Source organism: Leptodactylus fuscus, chromosome 4 (assembly GCF_031893055.1).
Source record: "Leptodactylus fuscus isolate aLepFus1 chromosome 4, aLepFus1.hap2, whole genome shotgun sequence".
In the NCBI taxonomy this organism is placed as follows: domain Eukaryota; kingdom Metazoa; phylum Chordata; class Amphibia; order Anura; family Leptodactylidae; genus Leptodactylus; species Leptodactylus fuscus.
In genome coordinates this window covers 36,988,358-37,002,796 of record NC_134268.1, presented here as the reverse complement: position 1 = coordinate 37,002,796, position 14,439 = coordinate 36,988,358, and the positions used below count along the sequence as shown (strand labels likewise).

At 44.0% G+C, this 14,439-nt stretch overlaps 1 protein-coding gene across 1 annotated transcript in view; it reads left to right on the top strand.

The window, feature by feature from the left end:
- Positions 1-2,790: 2,790 nt before the first annotated feature.
- The window catches only part of TMEM67 (transmembrane protein 67), a 28,553-nt gene continuing 16,904 nt past the window's right edge, over positions 2,791-14,439 (top strand). Inside the window, exons 1-10 of the mRNA XM_075272103.1 lie at positions 2,791-3,012; positions 5,560-5,645; positions 5,731-5,818; positions 7,268-7,367; positions 8,449-8,518; positions 8,719-8,793; positions 8,878-8,940; positions 9,170-9,324; positions 9,996-10,104; positions 11,228-11,320. Of these exons, the coding sequence (XP_075128204.1) occupies positions 2,799-3,012; positions 5,560-5,645; positions 5,731-5,818; positions 7,268-7,367; positions 8,449-8,518; positions 8,719-8,793; positions 8,878-8,940; positions 9,170-9,324; positions 9,996-10,104; positions 11,228-11,320 (1,053 nt within the window). The 5' untranslated portion in view covers positions 2,791-2,798. The remainder of the gene's footprint in view (positions 3,013-5,559; positions 5,646-5,730; positions 5,819-7,267; positions 7,368-8,448; positions 8,519-8,718; positions 8,794-8,877; positions 8,941-9,169; positions 9,325-9,995; positions 10,105-11,227; positions 11,321-14,439) is intronic.

Here is a 14,439-nt window from a genome sequence, read left to right as displayed (position 1 = left end):
TCAAATGTGTTTTAATTTTTTTTTATATCCAGGAAAATATAAACAAAATAGGAGGGAAATTGTTTCTGGTTTTCAATTTATAATTTTTTTTTTATTTAATAACACAAAGTGTCACTGAAAAACTTTATAAAATAGTTTTTCCTCTCTGTTACGGTAATTTTTATTTTGTATGGTGTCGTCGGGGGTGGGGCTATAACCTTTAATAACGGCGTTTTATTAGCGTATTATTTATTTATTTTTTATTATTATTTTATTTACATTTTTTTAAAAAAAAATTTATTATATTTTTATTTTATTTTTTTTCCAGATTGTGTCCCCATAAGGTGATAAGAGACCTTTGGGGACATCTGATCACTTTTTTTTTTTGTACTTGAGGCTGATTTCTCCTATAACTGGGGCTGGTACATTTAATCTGTTACAGGAGGAATACAGCCTCCTGCACGCTGCTATACACAGTATGCAGAGCTGATCTGAGTCCTGTAGGACCCAGCAGCTCTGGCAGGACACTGAGCCCGGTGGATCACGTGTCTGCCGGGTCAGAAGGCAGCTGATTTATGGCTGCGTCCATAGCCGTGTATACAGCGCTCATTGAGTGCTCTATACACAGCGATCGAGAAGGCAGGGGAGGTAATAAATCTGCCCTGTCTTCTCTCTGGGAGCCCCGGCTGAAGTTACAGCCGGCTCCTAGTGAAAGCAGCTACACGATCTCCGTGCAGCTGCTGTGTTCTGGTGGATGTACAGGTACGTCCGGTCAGAACTAGACAACCACTTCCCCGACGTATATAGTCTATGGGCGGTCCGGAAGTGGTTAATTTCTTCGTCACATTGTAATATCTCACACTGTCTGTTCATTTGTCCTCTGATTTGTAAAGTGCTGCGGAATATGTTAGCGCTATATAAATAGTTATTATAAAGATAGACAAGTTGTGATGTGCGGCGGCCATAGATAAAAATGGCTACACCAAACCACAACTGCATACAAATTAAAAGCTGATGTTCTTGGTAGCAAGATTACACTTTTGAAAAAATAAAAAGGAAAAAATGATATGTTCACTATGGCACTTACCACCCGTACAGCGTATACATGGTTTAGAAGCAATTTTGGTGGTAACAGACTCCCTTTGGCCATGGCTCACAATCAAAGATCGCTTCCTTCTCACATTGTCACCCCACGGGAGTCTACCACCTCAAAATACAGGAGACATGTAGGCGCTTGACCCTGTCAATCATAGCATAGAGGTAGCTCTTTGGTGCAATTACAGCAAAGGATTACGCCTCGATGCACCAAATTGCTCATTAGCATATCTGAAAAAACCTAACATTTCAGCAACGGAGTCACCAAATGGTAAGCAGAAAAAAAAAAAAGTGTTCTTCAGGTATCTCATTGTGATGATACTCCAATAGGGACTGCTCCGGTGGCAGACTTTGGGGCATGCATTAAAGAGGACCTTTCACCACCTGGGGCAAATATATATCGCTAGAAAGCCAACAGTGCGCTGAATTCAGCGCACTATCGGCTTTCATGTTCTGTGCCCCCGGTGAAGAGCTATCGGTGCCGGTACCGTAGCTCTTTACCGTCAGAAGGGTGTTTGTGACAGTCAGTCAGGAGCGCCCTCCCTCACAGTAGCACCTATAGCACTGTACTGTGAGGAACGCCCCCTCCCCTACTGATAATACTCATCTATCAGGGAGGTGGTCGTCACTGTCGGCTTTCTAGCGGTGTATTACACGACATGTGCCCCAAGTGGTGAAAGGCCCTCTTTAAGGTTCATGTAGTATACGGACCGGCTTCCCATCATGGCACATCTTTTTATATATGCCCTCAAAAGAAATCAGTGTTATGTTGTTCTTTATGACCCACCAGCTCCTTCAGTTTTCTGCGCCAGGGGGGTCACATGACCACCAGGCTTGGAAGAAGTCGCATCATGGTAGCTTACTGAGCACAGTGTATACAGCGATAGAAGGTGCAGTAAGGGCTCATTCACACAGGGCAAATTTTGATGCCGAATCCACCTTAAAATCTGCCCCCTCACAATAGAGGTCTATGTAGATCGCTAGGGTCCTTTTTTCAGTTTGTTCCTGCTCACGAAAAAGAAGCGAGCTGCCCTTTCTTCAGGCGGATTCCACGGCTAAAGCTGCGACAGTCGTATTTTGGTCCTATTCTGACGCGGATTCCCGTATCAAAATCAAGACCAAACTACACAGTCACTTGCCTTGTGTGAATTATCCCTAATAAACTATCACTGCTTTCCAGGATCTGAACACTATAGGACATCAGTACTGAGCTCCAAACACCACTGATGTGGCCGCTGGAAGTCCTGCACCTATCTGAGTGAATGGCTGCAGTGTATGGTTGATAGGTAAGTCATATAAAAAAATGCTTAGCTACAGCACAGCCCATCAATGACATTGAGCCTACTGGTGACATGCAGAGAAACGTGTCCATTATTGTAATTAAAAACTGCATGCAGATCTTCTGTTTAAAGAAAAGCATAATGTGAACCCAGCTTTACAGAAACTAACAGAGGAAAGTGGAGAACAACCAATCAGAATCCTTCTCTTATTTCTCAGGAGATCATTTCGTAATGAAAGCAGCCCCCTGATTGGTGGTGATGGGACTTCATTCATCTCCACAGAGTAGTATTACAAGCCCTGTCTATCTTGTAGCCTATGCACAGTGATGGCAGCCCGTCCTGTGTGCACATGTCTGCCGCGCTCCCTCCTCCTACATGTCCCCACTTATCCCCTCTCCACCCCTCCTCCTCCTCCTCTGCTAAGGGGTCGCCGCCCGCTGTATCATGGAGCCAGGAGAGCGGCTCATCTCTGGCTGCCAGCACCGAGGCCTGAGGCTGCTGCACTGCCTGTACGTAGCCGCGGTGTGCCTGCCCTGCTCCGGCCTCGGTTACTCCTTCCCCCTGCAGCGTCCTGAGGACTGCACGGCGCAGCAATACTACCACCCGGGAAACCTCTCCTGCGTACAGTGCCCGGACACACAGAGGCCCAGCCAGGACGGTACAGGCAATGAACAACCCGTCTAGTGTCTACTATGCACTGCTGCTGTATACACCTGCCTCATGTATATACATGGCAGGGAGGGCAAACCGAAGCAACCAATCAGATCACTCCATGTGCTGTTTACCCTGCGCTGGAGAAATGAAAGCACAAATCTGATTGGTTGCTCTGGACAACCGCCCTGGCTGTTTGGTAGTACATGAGGACTATTTTTGCACAGAGGGGTTGGATTTTGAGGTGGTCTCTACACCCTTGTGGTAGAAAATTGAGTCTGGGGTTTCTGGCACAGGTGTTCAACTATGGAGGGAATATATTCAGGCCTTATTCACACAACTGACTGTGCCCCCTCCACAGTGCATGAATCGGTGTAGATTTGTGGTATAATGGTCTAAGTTATAGTAAATTGGGAGGTGTACCCAAAGCAGCCACCTATGTTCCCACCACACCCCTTCCACTGTAAAACATTGTCAAATGGGGCACAGGAGCTGTCATGCACCAAGCTGAGGCACATTTTAGCTACTTTCTAGGCACATCACTTAATAAATTTGGGACAATATCAGATATCAATATTAGAGATGAGCGAACAGTAAAACGTTTGAGATTCGATATTCATTTCGAGTAGCCCTTCAATATTCGACTACTCGAATCGAATATCGAACCCTATAATAGTCTATGGGGGGAAAATGCTCGTTTCAGGGGTAGGCAACATTCAATCAAATTATACTTACCAAGTGCACGAGTGAGGGTCAGGCTGGATCCCCCGAGCAGTCTTCTCCGTGCAGCGTCCCCGCGGTGTCTTCCGGCTCTGAATTCACTCTGCCAGGCATCGGGCCTGGGCAGAGCCGACAGCGACTACAAGCGGACATGCACAGTCGGCTCTGCCCAGGCCCGATGCCTGGCAAAGCGAATTCAGAGCCGGAAGATGCCACGGGGAAGCTGCACAGAGAAGACTTCTAAAGGTAGGAGAAGAACCAGCGTTGATTGGCCGACTGTATAGCATTCGGCCAATCAATGCTGGTTCTGCATCGAACTTTTCCATTCGAATAGCGAGTGGTACTCGATCGAGTACGAGTATTTCGAATACCGTAGTATTTGATTGAATACCTACTCGATCGAGTACTACTCGCTCATCTCTAATCAATATATCTTATAATGTATCTCATATAATGTGGCCAGTCTACATGAGGCTGCACAGCGGCATCAGCGGCTATTTTGCCTTGCAGCGAGCGACATCAGGAATGGTACATCTTTCTTTAGTGTGCTGAAAAATTAAGCATCCCCATTCATATCTACATCCGAATATCGTTTTCCGAATCCCTCCTAACATGACTTTTTCAAACTGACGGACACCATTATAATCTATGGGGTTTCTTGGGATCCATTGTTGTTGGCTATTAGTCAGATCCATCCTTATTCTTTAGTCTGGAACAGAAAAATGGACTGAGGGCCCTGCTCACAAGAGCTTACAATCTATGAGGTAGAGGGGGTGACACAAGAGGTAGCAGGGGCGGCATTGCTTATACAGGGGTCAGACAATTTTTTGATAGAGGTTACTGTCAATACATAAACATAAAGCCGCCATCAGTTGTATCCTTTAATGTGCAGATTGTGCCTGAACATATAAAGTTAGTCATATCCTGTGGGGAAATGCGGGAGCGGGAATAGAGAAGGGTTTGTTTTAGGGATTCCAACTACGGAAGGGATTACATTAGGAATTATGATAGGCCTGTCTGAAAAGATGTGTCTTTAGTTTTCGCTTGCAGCTGTAGAAATTGGGAGTTAACCTGATTGTCCGGGGTAGAGCATTCCAGAGAAGTGGTGCAACTCGGGAGAAGTCTTGTATACTATAATATATATCTTGTATAGTATAATATACTATGTCCTTTAAGGATCTGTTCATATCACGTCTGCATACGTTCACAAACTCCCATAAAGGATTGTTTGGTTGCAGTAACATGCATGCAGATCATTCTTGCATATTTACATCATGGTCTTGTCTCACAGACTCCTGTGCTGTTGCTTTAAGCCCCCTTGCAGACGACTGTGTGCTAGGTCAGTGTGCTCTCTGGGTTTTTTCCAGGATAGCACTTTGACCCATTCATTTCTATGGGCTCGTATATACACAGTCACGTGTGCGGGCCAGCAGTCCAGACCGCAAAATATGGAACAGGTCCTATTCCTGTCTGATTTTGAGCCCTGCTTCCGTTCATTAACGTTGAGCAACCTTGCTGTACTCTTATTTACACTCAGAATAGAGTGGGGACAGTCATGTGACCAAGAATCGGAGCAATAGAGGAGGCAGAGAGACAACACTGGGGGGACAACACTGTGAAAATGTAAGAAATTACAGGGTTACGGCTCCAGTTTCTATTCAGGTGACTGCAGATAGGCTGCAATACCAAGCACAGCCACTATACAGTATACGGCGCTGTGCTTAGTAAGTTCTAAAGATGTGAATGCTGCAGCTTCTTGAATAATTGATCAGTTTTGATATTGATGACCTATCCTAGATATGTAAGTAACATGCTGCTGCTATTTTTCCTTCAGGCATTTCATGTGAGTGTCTTCCAGGATATAAGCTCCTTTCCAAGAATGACGATAGTGTCAGCTGCCAGAAATGTCCTGACAACTTGGTGAGTAGAATACATTTAGCAGAATATAGAGCACATTTCCCAATGGTTTCACAAATTAAAGCGCCTTGTGCTGATTCTGTTATAGGGTGTTACAGTGGATGGATGGAATTGTATTAAATGTCCTGATGGATTAACTTCATATGGCAGATGCCAGTGTTCTGGGAAGATTCTGGGTAAGTTTTTAATATAATATATAGTTCTTGCATTACTTTTCTCTCCGCATGAATCGTGTGGAAACCGTGCGAAAAACACACGGACCCCATTATAGTCTGGGGTCCGTGTGGTTTCTTTGCTAACCACTTTTTAATTTGTTCGGAATCCCCGAACAGAATAACGAACGCAGATGTGAACCAGGGCTAAGTGTATTCAATTTTGCAGGTAAGAGCCTATAGGGCATTACAGTTGTCCATGTGGTTGATGGTAAAACTTGAAATGGAGCCCCACTACAACATGCCCGACTTCTGCAGTCATTTTATAACCTGAAAATTCCTTACTATTTAGGTCTCTCTAATGCACAGAGATAATGCACAAGGTTATGTCACAGCGCAGGGATAATGCCCATAGTACACATATATGAGCCTGCCTCTGTAGTTGGCATAGATTTCAATGTAGATCAATCATAAAATAGAACCAGCGTAGCCCCGTACGGAAAGTTAAAACTCTTCTTTATTTAATCCATAGAAAATCTTTGTACACGCATGTTACAATTGTGGAAACTGCGCCAGACTGACGCGTTTCGGATAAGGTTTCCTTTCTCAAAGTCTTTGAGAAAGGAAACCTTATCCGAAACGCGTCAGTCTGGCGCAGTTTCCACAATTGTAACATGCGTGTACAAAGATTTTCTATGGATTAAATAAAGAAGAGTTTTAACTTTCCGTACGGGGCTACACTGGTTCTATTTTATGATTGATCTACATATTCACAGCTCCACGCCGAAGGGGACAGTTCCGTGCGTTACCCGGCATCCAAGGAAAGTTAAGTGGAATAGATATATATCAATTCAGAGAAATTTTCTATCACTGTTATTGCTGCTGGTGGCTGAATATTGAAGATTATAGATTTCAATGACCATGATAAATATCGGAGGTGGGGCACTCCCTACACCTCTTCCTATGCCATGGCAAAATAAAAGTCAGAAATTTTTCATAAAACATGGAGCTGGGACATTTTCATGCTTTGCACATCAGAAAACTGATGTACAAGGTATGATAAATCTTGCCCAATGTTGTCACAGTACAAGGATAATACATACAGTACAATGATGTCACAGTACAGGGATAATACACACAGTGATGTCACAGTACAGGATAATACACACAGTGATGTCACAGTACAGAGATAATACACACAGCGATGTCACAGTACAGGGATAATACACACAGTGATGTCACAGTACAGGGATAATACACACAGTGATGTCACAGTACAGAGATAATACACACAGTGATGTCACAGTACAGGATAATACACACAGTGATGTCACAGTACAGAGATAATGCACTCAGTGATGTCACAATGCAAAGGTAAATAAATACAAAGTTTTCCGCACTTAGACCCCTATTTATTTTTTTAGAATGTTTTATTTAAAATTTCAGTTTATCCGCTCATTTAATTTTATTTAGTGGAAAGAGACGTAAATGGGACATTGCTGCATGAAGCTGAATGTGTCGACTGTGATGGGACTGAGCCATCCTTTACATGGCCTGATGCTTCTGGTGTCCAGTAAGTTCTTCAATATATATATTTTTTCATTATTATGTTACTCTCTTTCTTTGTTCATTGACTAATGCTAGGTTCACACTAGCGTTCGGCTTTATGTCATGTGAGTCCGTATAAGTATCCGAAAGACGGAGAACCTGTCTGCTTTACAGGGAGTGTATCATTGGTGTCAGTGGTTTTGAGATAAAGACGTGCCTGTATAGCCTTTAAAAAGGCTATTTTATTACTACCTTCTCTTTTTAAACAGGTATGTACTGGATAAACCAGTAAAAGAAGTAAAACGTGCTCACTCGGATCAATTAAAAAACAAAATATTGTATTTATTCAGATGACGCGTTTCGGTTTTTTTTTGGAGTCACACAGGATTCCACCCCTTCATCAGATCTGGTGGGTGCAGGAGATGAGAACTATCCAGAAGTCCTGGAGGATTTGCAGGGAGCGCCTGAGATCAGCCAATCCTTCCCAACCTTCTCTTTTTAGATTCTCCCCGCTGTTCTGTTGTAATCCTGGTTAATAACTTTAAGCAAATTAGCCCATCGAGTACCGTGGGCATTCCCCAGGGCCTCCGGGCACCGTCCTATGTCATACCTTTCATTACGCCCCCTCCAGTGCTTGTGCTTCGTCTGCCCTCCCCCTCCCCGCATACTGTTCTCCAGTCTCACTCTGGCAGCTTTATAACTATAAGGCTATATGCACACAACCATGTGTGGTTTACAAGTACAAACAGCACAGATGACACATGGATTGGTATCCATGTCATCCATGGTTTTCATTGATCCATACATTAAAATGGACATTGACACAGGTATGGACAGGAATAGGACCTGCTCCATATTTTGCAGTTCTTCAATTCAACCCAGACACAGCTGCAAAATTCTGGCTATGTATAGGTCACCCATGGAAATGTAAGGGTCCATACTTTTATCTGCAGTTGCAGGTCTGCAATTGTGGATAAAAAGTACTAGCAATTCCATGTAATAGTATATGCAGGAACACATTTACATGTCTGTAATTTCTGTATCTAAATCACTGTTCTCAGATAACCTGTAACATTGACATATGTAATAGCTGAGTGTTATCCTAGGTGTGAGAGATGCCATCAGACCTTTATCAATAAGACCAACTCATGTACCTGCTACCAGCCAAATATTTTGGTAAGTACCTTAGGTCATCATGCCCTGCTAAGAATTCTGGGTAAGGAACCCAAATAAGATCTCATTAGTGAAAAAGGAGAAATTTACTCCTAAGTGCCATCTATTGGAAGGAGCTCCCTATACATCTAGTACTTCATATTTGCTTGTTATTGTTGTTTACATTGGCTCAAATACATTTCCCTTGGCTTACATTTTTCTAGGCTGGTGGTATATGTTTCAATGGAGCAGTTCATATCTTGTCCAGAGTCCTTTCAACTATCCGGTTTGGGCAGCTAGTAAGTACTTGTATGTAAAGTTGACTTCATATATTTTGTGAAGCGTATAAACCTAAACTTGGACTTGTATGCTTTTGTTTTTAGGGAATATTATTACGATCTGAATGGCTTTCCATGCACTTGCAGGCATCCGCAGCAGCTTGTCTGGTATGAATTCAGATCCTGTGTGTAATATATTTAATATTGTATCAGTTGTAATATAATATTCTGCCCCGTTGTTCCCCTGATAAATTATCTCTAATTTTACCTCTAGGGGGGGCCCAATTAATAGTTTGCTATGGGGCTCAGACTTTCCTAGTTATGCCTATGCCCCGAGCACATGAAAGTAAGTATGTGTGTTCTTTAACTCTTGTTCATTTTTCTATCCATTTTGTAGCTACACTCCAATCATACAGCATGTCAAGCCTTAGGAAACATGTGTGTGATGAACATGCATTCTACGACCCCCCAGAGCGCTGACGCCTGTGGTCTCTTCCGATATATATTCACAAATACAGCTGCACTTGGAGTGGTGCATTCCATTGCTTTCTGGTATGAATAAAATCAAAGCTTTACTGCATCACCTTTAAAGGGATTCTATCATTAAAATCACATTTTTTCTTGATCACACGTAAGAGTAGCCTTAAGAAAGGCTATTCTTCTCCTACCTTTAGATGTCTTCTCCGCGCCACCGTTCTGTAGAAATTCCAATTTTCGTCTATAATGCAATTGAGATCTCTCGCAGCACTGGGGGCGGTCCCCAGCGCTCAAACAGCACTGGAGGCATCCCCAATGCTATGAAAGAACTCTCCAGCGCCGCCTCCATCTTCTACAGGAACGTCTTCTCCCTGTGTCTTCTTGCGGAGCTGGGTTCAAACTTCTAGGCTTCGGGCAGAACAGACTGCGCATGCCCGCGGCCACAAGAAAAATGGCCGCTTACACAGTAAGCTGTGTAAGCGGCCATTTTCTTATGGCCTGTGGGCATGCGCAGTCGGCTCTGCCCGAGGCCTAGAAGAGAGAACTCATTTGCATACCGAAGAAAACCAGGATTTCTACTGAACGGCGGCGCGGAGAAGACATCTAAAGGTAGGAGAAGAATAACCTTTCTTAAGGCTACTCCTTTGTGTGTTTGAGAAAAAAATGTGATTTTAATTATAGAATCCCTTTAACATGACAAAACGTAGTGACCGTTCATATCATTTAATTTTCAATGTGTTTCACAGGAGAACCAACATTCCATGGTTGTATTATGATGACCAGCCTGGTTTAGCTTCTCGAGTCCTTACAGCCTTTCCATTTCCAGAAAATTTTAGCTTTAAGTTAAATGACCAAGTAAGTAATAAGTAACAAGTAGCTAGAATACCAAATATACAGGCCTGAGTACAAAGAGGAAACAATAAGGCATATTTATTGAATGTGTGTGTTTTGTCAATGTTCTAGCCGAGGTTTCGAACCTATTTTCTTTGGCCACATACCCACGTCCATGTACAAAAGCACAAAACTTAGGACAAGTACTATTCTGGTTACGAACAGACTCTGGCGTAATTGTGGTACCTCTTTGGCACATCTTGGCCCATGAGCTAATTTTTCCAACTTACTAATCTTGGCAAGACTTAAAGGGGTATTCCCATAACTCTTGTTCTGCAGCCTCCAGGCTGTGTGCTCTCTTCACTTCCTGGATTTCTCGGCACATTGGTGGGCGGGGTTTCACTTTCTCTGCTATTTGCTATGTTTGCAGTCAGTAATGAGGGATTGGTTGTAAATGCATTACCACAGTATAAAGCTGATGTGGAAACTGATGTAGCAGAGCTGGATTTGAGTCAGCTTGTATTACATACAGAGACTCCTTATCTCAGCCCCTATCAGCCAAATGCAATTAAACCGGCTGATAAGTGGGAAAACTGAAGATAGACAGCACAGTAATCCCGGAGCTCTCACCTCCCCCGTCCCCTATCTGAGGAGCTCTGTTGCTTGTCAGCCCCTCCTTCCCCCCTGAGAGCAGGAAGCTACCTCACTTGGGAAATGAGCAGATAAGCCCAGTGGCCATAGAAAAGCAGTGTCTACAATGAAGTGAATAAATTAAGATAGTGGCCAAACAAAGCAGTTTTGATAAAGCAATGTATATAGGAAAAGTCTTAAATCCACATAAACTATCAGTATAGATGCACCAAAATGTTGGCTTAAATTCTAGATCAAAGTAAGCCAATAAATATAGCATAGCAGTTAGACTATATTTATACTAGTAGACTACATGGTGTAAAGATAGACCAGATTTATCATCTAGCATCAGTCACTGTGATAAATCTGGCACCTTCTCACATTTCCTAAGTTTACACTGCCTAACTATTAGTAAATCTGGGCCATAATTTTGATTTTCATATAAAACAATATATAATGTTGTATTGAATGGAATATATAGAATGGATATGTAGTTTTGCTTTTTGTTGTCTTCCAGGACCGGAGCAGAAACTTGAAATTTTTAGCAGCTCTGTATGATGTCCATGGAAAATTCATTGGATGGCGGTCATTGAATGGAGGCCTGCTACAGGTAAAGAGAGGAATTTTCAAGAGAACCTGAGAGTACGATACATACACATACACAGGACATTGAGGACAGGGGACATGACGGAGCTCCTGGGACACAGAGAAGGTTTCATGACATATTTCAGATTTGTAACTGTAATTTGAACCCAAATAGGACCAATGGAAAAGAAGGAGATGAAAGTAGAGAAAGACCAGCTATTCTTATTATTGTTTTGTAGCAGAATTACCGAACTATACAAATCCTATTAGTGTAGGCAAATGGCAACATTATATGTCACTTAGGCCCCTATTGGTTCTTGATGACATGTATATAATTTCTACCCTGCGCCTGCCTAGAGTGTGGCTGCATGTGTTTACAGCTGCTGAAACTAAACTGATCTTTCTCTATCCCGTCCTTTTTTGTTCACTTTTTTCTATTACTATAAGGAGTATTAGTATAAGAACTTACCATGGGCTGGAATTTGATGCAGAAACTCTTATAAAGAAATCCTTTTTGAGCCTTTTTGTCTGAAGCATGCCTCCACACAGACAAGGAAGACTGGTTTACACTAAGGAGACACTATTACACCTTAGAAGCATGCTGCAGGACAAGCTGGACAAGCATGCTCTTACCATCCCCCACGAACTAATAAGGAGACTTAGAAAACGCAGAAAACGCGGAAAACGAGCCGGCATACTGAGATGCGAAGGAAGAAAACGCAAAAAGCATGTGATCCCGTCCATCATTATGGGGAATGTGAGATCAATTGTGAATAAGATGGATGAACTGACAGCACTGACCAGACATCAACAGGAGTTTCGTGAGTGCAGTATGATGCTGTTTACAGAGACTTGGCTTACTGAAATCACTCCGGACATACTTGCCTCCGTGGAGGGCTTCAAACTTCTTCGGGCGGACAGAACACTGGAGAGCGGTAAGCGAATAGGCGGAGGAATTGCAATATTTGTCAATGAGAGATGGTGTAATCCAGGACATATTGTGGTTAAGAAACAATTGTGTGGAAAGGATATTGAACTGCTAGCCGTGGGCATGAGACCTTTTTACCTGCCAAGGGAACTATCACATGTTATTGTACTAGCTGCATATGTCCCCCCCTCTGCTAAAGCTGACGCTGCCTGTGAAGTCCTCCATGCTGTTGTGAGTGAGCTGCAATCATCTCACCCCCATGCCCTGCTCCTAGTGTCTGGAGACTTCAACCATGTCTCAGCATCCACTCTACCAGGCTTCACACAGTATGTAACCTGCCATACAAGAGACAACAAGACGCTGGACTTGCTCTTTGCCAATGTAAGGGATGCATATAACTCATCTGCCCTACCACCCCTAGGCAGATCAGATCACAACCTGGTACATCTGCGACCCACATACATTCCACTGGTGCGCAGAGAACCGGCGGTTACCCGTACCGTGAAGATTTGGTCAGAGGGAAGTGTCGAGTCTCTAAGGGACTGCTTTGATATAACTTTATGGGAAGTGTTTCAAGACTCATTTCCAGAGGACATTGAGGGACTCACACATTGCATAACGGACTACATTAATTTCTGTGTGGACAGCACGGTACCAACTAGGAAGGTGAGGTGTTTCTCCAATAACAAACCATGGATTAACTCTGAGATTAAAACTCTCCTCAAGCAAAAAAAGAGAATTTTTAGGTCTGGGGACAAAGATGGCCTGGGGGCGGTTCAGAAACAGCTGAGACAATTGATCAGGGAAGGGAAAGCCAACTACAGACGGAAGATGGAGCTACAGATGGGGGAGGGTAGACTCTCTGAGGTGTGGGACAGCCTTAAGGCAATTTCAGGACACAAGGAAAAGACAAGGCACCGAACAGTAGGGGACAGGAAGTGGCTTAACGAGCTTAATCTATTCTTCAATAGATTCGACTCCAAGCAAATGCTCCCTCCACCAGCATGTCAGCCAACCCCACTCTCCTCACACACCAAGACCCAACCCCCACCGACCTGCGGTCAACTGCAATCTGACTATCTGATCCTGCAGGAGTCTCAGGTGTGTAAGGAAATGAAGAATATTAGAGCGAACAAAGCGGGGGGACCTGATGGTATAAGCGCAAGAGTTCTTAAAATGTGCAGTGACCAGCTGTGTGGTATTATAACGCACATGTACAATATGAGCCTGAAGCTGGGGGTGGTACCTCAACTGTGGAAAACATCTTGCGTGGTACCAGTCCCAAAGAAACCCAACCCGATGGGCTACAATGACTACCGACCTGTAGCACTGACATCACACCTAATGAAGGTCCTAGAGAGACTGGTCCTGACACACCTACGCCCCCTAGTGAGCTCCGCTCTGGACCCCCTCCAGTTTGCCTACCGGCCAGGCATTGAGGTAGATGACGCCATCATCCACCTTCTTCACAGAGCTCTCTCTCACCTGGAGAAACCCGGGAACACTGTGAGAATAATGTTCTTTGATTTCTCCAGTGCGTTCAACACCATTCAGCCAGGGCTACTGAGGGAGAAGCTGAACCTTGGTGGAGTGGACCATCACCTGTCCAACTGGATCCTAGACTACCTGACAAACCGCCCTCAGTATGTGAGAGCCCAGGACTGTGTGTCTGACACTGTGATCTGTAGTACGGGGGCACCTCAAGGTACAGTTCTTGCCCCATTCCTCTTCACACTGTACACTGCTGACTTCAGGCACAACTCATCCAGCTGTTACTTACAGAAGTACTCCGATGACTCTGCTATAGTCGGCCTTATCACTGATGGCGATGATAGGGAATACAGAGACTTAAACCGGGATTTTGTTGAATGGTGCCAGCAGAACCAGCTCAGGATTAATGCTGGGAAGACCAAGGAGATGGTGGTGGACTTTAGTAAACGGAGAGGTGCTCCGACCCCGGTGGAGATCCAAGGAACATGTATTGAGATAGTCAGGACCTATAAGTACCTGGGCGTGCTCCTCAATAATAAACTAGACTGGGCTGATCACCTGGAGGCGCTGCACAGAAAGGGCCACAGCAGACTCTACCTGCTCAGGAGGCTGAGGGCCTTCGGAGTCCAGGGGACACTTCTTAGGGCCTTCTTCAACTCTGTGGTTGCCTCAGCCATCTTTTTCGGTGTGGCCTGCTGGGGAAGCAGTATATCAACCAGGGACAG